The sequence below is a fragment of the Gopherus flavomarginatus genome, chromosome 11, assembly GCF_025201925.1.
Source record: "Gopherus flavomarginatus isolate rGopFla2 chromosome 11, rGopFla2.mat.asm, whole genome shotgun sequence".
NCBI classification, from domain to species: domain Eukaryota; kingdom Metazoa; phylum Chordata; order Testudines; family Testudinidae; genus Gopherus; species Gopherus flavomarginatus.
Window position 1 is genome coordinate 14,172,835 of NC_066627.1, and position 10,311 is coordinate 14,183,145.

General features: G+C 47.1%; 1 protein-coding gene across 1 annotated transcript; it reads right to left on the minus strand.

Moving 5' to 3' along the window:
- Window positions 1–3,986: 3,986 nt before the first annotated feature.
- On the minus strand, window positions 3,987–8,938 carry LOC127030830 (olfactory receptor 1020-like). Its single transcript, XM_050917556.1, has 2 exons — window positions 8,906–8,938; window positions 3,987–4,922 (listed from the first exon to the last, which is right to left on the minus strand). Exons 1-2 carry the CDS (start codon window positions 8,936–8,938, stop codon window positions 3,987–3,989), a joined length of 969 nt encoding a protein of 322 aa, XP_050773513.1.
- Window positions 8,939–10,311: the final 1,373 nt, after the last annotated feature.

Here is a 10,311-nt window from a genome sequence, read left to right on the forward strand (position 1 = left end):
CACGGAACCGAGCAGCGTCGGCAGCTAGGCTGGAGGAAGAGGGAGGAGAGAAACTAATGTGACAGTGAGTTTTCCCTTTCCAAGCTTTTATTAGCTTTGCGTTTGAACTTTTTGTTATGCAGCCAGAAGAGGTGGAAGTAAGCCACTACTGAATGCTTCAGTTATTTGCCTGTATGCTGCTGCACCCGTTTTTACTGGTACTCCATACCGGGCCGGATCAGCTTACTTTCACCTCTGGTGTAGACAAGCCTTGCACATTTATTCCTCACTCTGTACATGAAGGGGACAGATAATGGGAGGTCTGCTAACAAAAATGACAGAAAGAGAAGACTCAGTTTAGTTCTTTTATTGCATACTGGTCTGGGTGACAGACACACAGTTACTAGGTGTAGTAAGAGGAGGCCCTGAGATGTAAACCTTGGTATCAGAGGCCCGGTATGAGGCCTGAGACCTGAACTAAGGTAATGGTCAAAACTTTGCTAACCTAAAGCAAAGTTAAGCTGTGAGCCAGAGGCAGGCCCTGCTCACAGGAGCTGGCAAGGAAAGGGCTGATGCTGCAGGAAGATACGTACCTAAAAGGTACTGAACACTAGAAATCAGAACATTCACATACTTGAACATTCCACAGATAACAAGGAACAGGCTGACCCATCCCAATGACAGGGCCAAAAGGGTAATATGATAGATAGAGTTGTTTTGTTCCAACCAACTTGTACAAGGTGAGAGGCGGCACTTTACTATGTAGAGGGGTTGTACCTTGCTATGTAGAGGGGTTGCACCTCAATACGTCAGGAGTGATGTGTAATTTGTTTGTACCTGTGTATAAGAATGCATCCCGGGGGCAGTGTCTTTGTCCAGCCAAGGGGGCAGTGGAAAGTCCTGCCACTGACTGTGCTGAGTCTATTGACCGGGGGCACATATTCATAGTATGCCCTGAATTAGACTAAGAAATCTACAGGGAACTACTATTGTGCCCAATACGGCAATAAACCTGGCCGACATGCCTTCGTACCTTACTAGACCCTGTGGTCATTGGGCATTCTCTTTGGGTCTGCTGTGTCAGCTATCTGCGCAGAGCTGAGACAGCACACAGAAGGAACATATGCACGCAGCTGAGTGATATCAACATTGGACAGAGCAGAGCACCACACAGGTAGCATCTGACAACACTAGGGTCTCATGGAACAAGGTAAAACCTGAGAAGGTACTGGTGGAAAACAGCCCCTGGGCGTGGAAAGAATTCTCATGCTAGTGGTTTGGCTGTAAACGTACAGGCTCAGTTCTCCCAGAAGAGGCCAATGTTAGGCACCCAAATCCTATGGGCAGTGAATGGGAGTTGAGCACCTAATACCCTTTGGTCCCATCGTCAATTACAACTGGATGTGGTGGAGCAGACAGGGCACTGGACTGGGACTCTGGAGAGTTGGTTTCCTGCCGCAAGCCCACTGACTGATTCTGGGTAGATAACGTCACTTCATTCTGCCTGAGTTTCCCCAGCTATAACATGAGGTTAAGGGTGAGGAGCTAGGGCTAAAATCACAAAGCTCCCACTTTAGGGACCCGAATCCCAGAGTCCAGCCCCTGGGATTCACAAACCCAGCTCAGCTGCTGCCAAACCCTGCAGGCACCCAAGTGTGTGCAATACTTGGGCTTTAGGTGCCCCTGGACATGCCCTCTGCAGCACCACACCAGGCCCCACAGTGATGCACAACCCTAGGGAAGGTGCAGGATCCCCTGCCTGACTCTCCTCCAGTGCCCCATCCCACAGGCCAGGTGACCAGACGTTTTGGAAAATCCCACTGGGCCCCCAAGTGTCCGGAATCAACTGGCCCTAAATCATTGCTGTAGTGAGCAAATACGAGTTCTGTGCTGGCATCCTGTGGCCAAGGCCAGAGGTTTCCTTTGGCTTTTCTCTTCCTTTGTAAAGCAGCCTGGGGATGCAATATACACTAGGAAACAAACATTAACAGTACAATCGCCTAACACTGGTATTCCAGGCAGATGTTGCAAGCCTGTTTTTATAATGCAGGTATCATATATTTTTGTATATATGTGTGTGTGTCTGTGAGGGGTTATGTGTGCATATGCGTGCATGTGCCTGTGCCTATGTGTGCATGTGTGTGCATGTGCATACATTTTTGTATGCATGTGTACGTGCACACGTGCATCCATGTGTATGTGTTTGCATATGCCTGCATTTATATGGGTGCGCGTGTGCAAGGCCGGCTCCAGGCACCAGCCCAGCAAGCAAGAGCTTGGGTTGGCCAATGGTGAGGGGCAGCACATCCGGATCTTCGGTGACAATTCAGTGGCAGGTCCCTCACTCCCTCTCGGAGCGAAGGACCAGCCACCAAATTGCCACTTTAGACTGAAGCGGCAGCAGTAGAGCTGATCGCAATTGCAGGGTTTTTTTCCTTTTCTTTTTGCTGCTTGGGGGGCAAAAACCCTGGAGCTAGCCCTGTATGTGTGCCTATGTGTGTGTGTGTGTGCGTGTGTGTGTGGACATATGTGTGCGTGTGTATATGTGCATTTGTGTAGGTGTGCATGTGGGTGTGCATATGCATGCATGTGTGCATCTGTTTGTGCATGTGTGTCTGTGCGCACATGCATGTGTCTGGGTAAGTGTGCACATGCATAAGCATGTATGCGTGTATGCATATGTTCACATATACGTGTTTGTATGTGAGAGTGCATGTATATGTGCATGTGTGTTCAAGTGTGTGCATATGTATATGTGTATATGTGCTCATGTATGCAAATGTGTGCATGTGTATGTGTGCATGCCTGTGTATGTGTGTGCACGTGTGTGTGTGTGTGTATCTATAAGTCTCTTATCCCACAATGAACAGATGCTCAGCATTCCTGCTGAGTTCATTTTGCCTGCACCCTCTCACTGAGCACAATCGCGGGTCATTGTCTGAACTTTGAGTAGCCTCAAGTTCAAGTCTCCCACCATCCCAGTGAAACCTACCTGTGGAATCTGATACAGGCCTAAAAAGACTGGAGTCCCAGGTTTTAAGAGGTCTCTCCATCTCCATTGTCTTCCAGGGCTGTAAGAGCTGTGGTTCTCAACCAGGGCCATGTGTAGCTTGGGGATACACAGAGGTATTCCGGGGGTACATCAGCTCATCCAGAGATTTGCCTAGATTTACACTGGCTACATAAAAAGTACTAGCGAAGTCTATACAAACTAAAATGTCATACAGACAATGACTTGTGTATGCTGCTCTATGGACTATACACTGAAATATAAGAACAATATTTGTATTCTAATTTATTTATTTCATAATTATGTGGTAAAAATAAGAAACTCAGCAGTGTTTCAGGAGTAGTGCATTGTGATAGTTTTGTATTTTCATGTCTGATTTTTGTAAGCAAATAGTTTTTAAGTGAGGTGAAACCTGGGGATATGCAAGAGACATCAGGCTCCTGAAAGGGGCACAGTCAGGGTCACCCGAGGTGGGGGGCAAATGGGGCAATTTACCCCAGGCCCCAGGTCCCTCAGGGGCCCCCACCACAGTTTTTCAGGGCCCCTGGAGCGGGGTCCTTCACTCGCTCTGGGGTCCCCAGAAAACTCTCACAAGACACAGGCCCCTGGAGCTTCTTCCACTCTAGGTCTTCAGTGGCAGGAGGTCCTTCTGTCCCGAGGCGAAAGGACTCCCTGAAGCCGAATTATGCTTTGGCGGTAATTCGGCAGCGGGGGGCCCGCACTGCAGATCTTCGGGGCGGTTGGTCCTGGAGCAGAAGGACCCCCTTCGCAGCAGAAATACCGCCAAAGTGGGGGCCCCCCACAGCCGAGGACCCCAGGCCCCCTCAAACTCTGGGCGGCCCTGGGTACAAGAGTCTGGAAAGGTTGAGAAACACTGTGTAAAAGCAGGACACGAAGCGCAATGGAGCTCAGGGAAACATGAGCTGCGACTACAGCAGGCTTTGGTTCAGTCTCTACCCCAACCCATGTTACATCTATTTTAATCCAAGGAAATTGATCAGGTAGCATGGTCAAACATGAATTTCCTGCAAGCTTTCTTCAGGGCTGCCTGGACCTCTTTGTTTCTCAGGCTGTAGATGAGGGGATTGACCAGGGGAGTCAGGACTGTGTAGGTGACAGACAGAATTTTCTTGAAGTCGCTCAGGATGTCAGTGGTTGGGAACATATAGACAGTCAGCAGAGTTGCATAATAAATGCTCACCACGATGAGGTGGGATGAGCAGGTGGAAAAAGACTTTTGCCTCCCGGCAGTGGACGGGATTCTCAGGATGGTGGTAATGATGCAGATGTAGGACATCAAGGTAAGAAGGAATGGAACTAATAAGAAAAGCAAGCTGAGTGTGAAAGTCACCATTTCCATCAGGTGAGGGTGGTTGCAGGAGAGTTTTATGAGAGGGATGAGATCACAGAAAAAATGGTCAATACAGTTGGGGCCACAGAATATTAACTGAGATATCGACAACATATTTATGCTATTAGCTAGGAATCCACCTATCCAACAGCCACCTGCGAGCTTCAGGTAAGACCTGTGACTCATAAGGGTTGCATAGTACAGTGGATTGCGTATGGCTAAATATCGATCATAAGACATCACTGATAAGAGGAGGCATTCTGTAGCAATTAGAGAACCAACGAAATAAAATTGTGTGAGGCACCCATTGAATGAAATAGTCCTGTCCCCAGTCAGGGGACCAGCCAGCATCCTGGGCACGATGGTGGAGCTGTAGCAGGTCTCCAAGCAGGACAAGTTCCCCAGGAAGAAGTACATGGGGGTGTGAAGGTGCTGGTCAGTCACAATTAGCGCAACGATAAGAATGTTCCCTGCCATGGTCGCGATGTAGATAACTAGGAACAGCAGGTAGAGAAGGACCTGCAGTTCTGGGAGACCCCCGAATCCCAGGAGGATGAATTCTGTGATGGACGTTTGGTTTCCCTACGGGAAAGAAATGAACTCTGCCACATAAGTGAAGAAAATTCACTCAATAAAACATAACCTTGTTTTTCATTGTCCCCGTCTGGTAGCTACTGGAAGGATGGGTGAGTGGAGAATGGAGGCTGGAGGCTGGGGGGAAATGCCATCTTGTGATCCCGGGGCAGATTTCAGTCTGAGCAGACTGCAGGGTCAACAAAACATTAATCTCTCTGGAAACTAGTGTAGTAACTTGCACCAAGCACTCAAATATTAAGGTGATGGGGCTTAGGCACCAGGGGCAGCTCTAGGCCCCAGCACACCAAGTGCATGATTGGGGTGGCAAGCCGCGGGGGCGCTCCGCTGGTCGCCGCAAGGACGGGAGGCAGGCTACCTTCAGCAGCTTGGCTGTGGAGGCTCTGCTGGTCCCACGGCTTCAGCGGACCTCCCGCAGGCACGGCCACTGCTTGCCTGCCATGCTTAGGGCGGCGAAATGCCTAGAACAGCTTCTGTTAGGTACAGGAGTACAAAAACGTGTTGCTTCAAAGAGTCACATGTTTCACTACCTGGTGTGTCAGAACAGGGCAATGTCTTATATATAGATTGGCTATCCATTGGCGAACCGGGCCAGGATTGGATATTGTAGAGGATGCCGCAACAGGGAAACAAATTAAACAACAAAGGCTGGGATTTTCAGCATGTTAGAAGCCAAATCCAAGTAAATTGCAGAGGAAATGGGTCGTCTAACTCTGTCAGAGCCATTTGAAAGTTTTTGTCATCAGACAAATGCCTCCCCTTCCCTAGGACAATCCTTCATTTTTCTGCAGTCAGACACTCTACATATGGTGATGTGATCATTAAAAACCCAAACCAAAAAGACTCCTGCTAGAAACCACCTCTTAAACTAGAAATTGATCCTCTCTTGCAAGAAAAAATTCTGGATAAAATTCATAATGTGGATGAAATATGCAATTTTCATATTATGAGAGTGGTATAAGACCCGAATTTCCATTTCACTGACAATTGCATGATTTCAAATGTTGGATTTCATTCTAATTTTACTTGTAAAAATGTTTTTACCTGTGTTTAATGTTTCTCTATGATATTTTTATAGTGTATTACATTGTGTTTTATAGATATTTACATTTATTTCTATTCATGTTTATATTATTTCATAAACCTCCATACGATAACTTTTTTCCTAAACAAAATTGAGTACAAATTGATCTGTTCTCTGGAACGTTTTAATTCCTATCAACCAAACATCTTTCCATCAAAAATACCAATCAGAAATATTGATCAGCTCGTTTCTTCTTTATCTTTATATTAATCCTCTCTCTCTCTCTCTCTCTCCCTCTCTCCAGTCTGCTGTTACTGTCTCTCTCCCCATTACTGATCCTTAAACAGAAAGGGTGAGTGAGGTCATATCTTTTCCTGGACTGATTTACTAATCTTTATTAATTGCTCAGTAAGGCCCTGATCCTGCACAGAGTTATACACAAGGTTAAGTTTCCACCCCGGGAATAATTCTGTTCTGTCCGAGACTTCTCCGCTGATGTCTAAGATAAAATTTCCACTGACTTCTAGGAACGGCCCCTTTGATTTCAATGGGATTTAGACAGTGAACACCGTGAGCTTTCTTTAAACGTGCATCTCGACTGGATTCGATTTCCATCAACAGAAGTTGGTAAAGGCCGATATCAGCTGATACAACCCAACCAACAATAGAAACTATCAATAAGAGTGGGTGTTAGTGTAGTGTCTCCCTGAGCCTTGCACCCACAGGGATGGTGTCACCAGCCCCATGGCCGGGCAGAGAGCCCTCTGCACACAGTGGTTCTGGGAGTGAATGAGCGGGGTGGAAGAGAAGAGCTGCAGAAGGTTCCCAGCACGGCTGCATGGCTGGCGACACCCCTGCCTCAGGCATAAGGTGCTCAGGGAAGGCTCTGGTCCTGGCGGTCCTGGGCTGTGAGGAGAATAGTGAGTCCCTGGCTGTGGGGAGGCCACTCCACTACTGAATGGTTTCTGCCCATCAATGGAGCAGTTCAACAATGAGGAGACCACTCTTATGACTGGGGGCTCGCCGCCATCCTCCTCCTGCTCCCAGCCCTGGCCATGGATCTCTGCTCTATTGGGCCAGAGCAGCCTCCTTCCCTGCCCCTTGTGCCCTGGTGTCTTGGATCCCTCAGCTGGTTGGGAGCCCCCCGCACAGTGCTGGCAGCCCTGCCCTCACCCTGACCCACACCTTAACTTCCGCTGAGTTTCCTGTGACTGTAAAAATTAGTAGTTAAAAATTGGGGCAAAAATCTGAAAGATAAAATAATCCCAATATTAACCCTCTAAGGAGAGAAACAAACCAATTTGTGCCAAGTTCACTTATAGCCAGCATCTGCCCCCTGAGCACAGAGAGCAGCAGCCAAAAGCAGCTCTGCTTTCCCTTCGGCAGTTCACTCAGTGCCTCATGATGGCGGAGCTGCCAGTGAGGGCACAACCCTGAGGGGTTAGGAGGGAAGGTTAGAGAGGAACAGAGGCCGCTCCCCTCTTTGAAGTGCTGGCCTTGGATTCGGAAGATGATCAATTTCCCTGCTTTTTCACCAACCCCTTGTATGACTTTCAGGGCAGATTTCCAAAGGGTGGTAGATACCTGAGGATACGTCTACACTACAGGATAATTTTGAATTAACTTAAACCTGTTTTATTAAACAGATATTATAAAGTCGATTGCATGCGTCCACACTAGGCACATTAATTCGGCGGTGTGCATCCATGGTCCGAGGCTAGCATCGATTTTCGGAGCGTTGCACTGTGGGTAGCTATCACTATAACTATCCGGCCAATAACTTCAATTTGCGGCCACACTAACCCTAAATCGATATATTAATATCGATTTTATCATTACTCCTCTCGTTGGGGAGGAGTACAGAGCCCTTTAAATCAATTTAAAATGCATTGTAGTGTGGATGGGTACAGCGTTAAATCGATTTAACGCTGTTAAAATCGGTTTAATAGCATAGTGTGGACCAGGCCTAAGAATGCACCCTGGTGCCCAAGTAGCGGCCCAGATCTAATGCCTATTGATTTCCAATCCCACTGAGGGGTCTGGGTCTTGAGGTGTCAAAAACCCACCATAAATCTGCCCCTCTGTGCACCACCTCCTGTCTATAAACCAGCGATAATGGCATCACATAGGCATAGTAGAGGATAGATACATTCAAGGCAGTGAGGTGCCCAGATACCAGGGTGACGGAGGCCAGGAAAGTTGCTAGCATAGACGTGATTTGACAGGTCTTTCCTATTCCTAAAATCAGTCATTTTGCTTTGGGTTTGGAGTTTGCGAGAGATCAGTGCCCAGTTTCCCTTGGATTCCCATGGGATTAGTCACTGCCCTACACTACTTCAAGCTCCTCAAGATTCAAGGGGCAGAGACAAAACGGTTGATTTACCTCTAAGGCGGGTCTGTCAGCAGCTGGAGTCTCTGTTGTCACCTGCTCACACAGCATTTCAAGTACCAGGAGCTGGGTTATTCAGTTCATTTTCTATCCCCACTGCATTCACTTCTTTCCATCCGCTCAGTAACTGGAACGACAACCTAGAAAAGCTATTGAGGCTCTTTTGCCATGTCTGGTAACATGACCCTGTGCCTCATCCCTCTGCCAAATGGGGAACATCTTTTCTCATTCTTTATATATCCTTCTGCGGGGAGAGGCGGTCTCCCGAGGCACATGAGCTGTGGGGAAGGCAACAGGCAGGGGGAGGTTGCTATTTACTGGCATTTTCTAAAACTAAACCAGCGTCAAACTTCCAATCTCAAAGGGAGAGTCCTGGAGAGGGAAGAAACTTCTAATCCTAAACAAATCTCTCTCTCTATTGCATGAACGCTATGGGGACTGTCAAGAAATAGCGCACTAATTCTTGATTTTGCAGCTGCCTCAGTGATTTAGACACTGAATTCCCATCCAATTCCCTTAGAAAGATTTGAAATTGGCAGCAGAATTAGCTGATCTTACCTTTTCTCCATCCAACCCCCTGTTGTCCTCCATAGCAAGAGCATGTTTACCCAGACTCCATCCAATGAGCTCACACAATTAGTTCAGGTAACATTTTAAAAAATGTCTAAGTGATTTAGAAGCATAAGTCCCATTTTCAAATGTTTCTCAGTTACTCAGGCTTGGCAACGTAAATCTCACTGAAAGGCAACGGGGCTTTGCCTCCTATGCCACTTCTGAAGTTTGCGTAAGTGCTTTTGAAAATGTTACCCTTAGCTCAATGCCTGCTGGTCAGTCTTTTCTAAAAGGAGGAAGTGCAGCCAGCTGCTGAGATAAAATGCAGGTGCAGCCGGGTACTTTACACATTTGGGTTGGGATCTTCAAAGGAGGGTAATGTACACAATAAAGACTCAACTCCCATGACATTGCTATGAGAATTTTGCACCTAACTCCCATAGGGTTCTTGGAAAGGCCCATACCATAGAAACACAGAACTCAGAGACCTGAGATTATAAAGTACAAATCATTTCTTCTCACGTCCCAGAAAAGTTTCAGAGCCTCAAGCATCTTCAGTGTCACAGCACTTAATACAAATCACTTAATCCTGTGCCAGAACTGTAGGTCTGTAATTGGTCGGTTAGCATTTGAGAACCAAAGAATAGCAGTGATTCCATTCAGTAAAGGACACTGTTCTACATTCACAGTCGCCACAGTTTGGGTACGGTCAATATAATCATTTCAGGTATGTGTATTGCAATGTATTCTACTAGATTTTGACCTACTGTCACTTCTTTCCCTGAAGGGAAGGTTTGTTCCAGCATTTACAGAAGGATACAAATATCTCCTTATATCTGAATGAAAAACCAAGTAGGAGATATAATTCCCAGTTCTCTAATACCATAATCTGCCCCCTAGCCATGCAGTAAGGTATCATTCCAATGTATCCCCAGAGTGAAAAATTTTGCATCGAAGCTTTGTTGTTCATAATGTCCAAACGTTCACTATCTGTGGCTTGCATAATTGCATTTTGGAAAAACGAGGTTATTTGTTTCTTTAATTGACCTCCGGCAAATACATTGCTGACTGGTCTGGGTGGTGAATATCATAGGCTGAGGGATGTGACACCCCTCCAAACAGCCCAGGATGGCCCGGCCCGCACTCCACCCTGAGACCCCTGCCTGGCTGCTGCTTCACCTTCACAACATCCTCTGGCGAGGAGTTCCATGGGTTAACTATGTGTTGTGTGAAGGAATACTTCCTTTTATTTGTTTATTTGTTATTTGTTTTAAACCTGCTGACTATGAACTCACTCTTTTAGTTCACCTTACGCCAGGCAGATCCAAGGCCCAGGGCCAGCTCCAGGCAGCAGCTCAGCAAGCAGGTGCTTGGGGCAGCCAAGGGGAAGGGGCGGCACGTCAGGCTCTTCA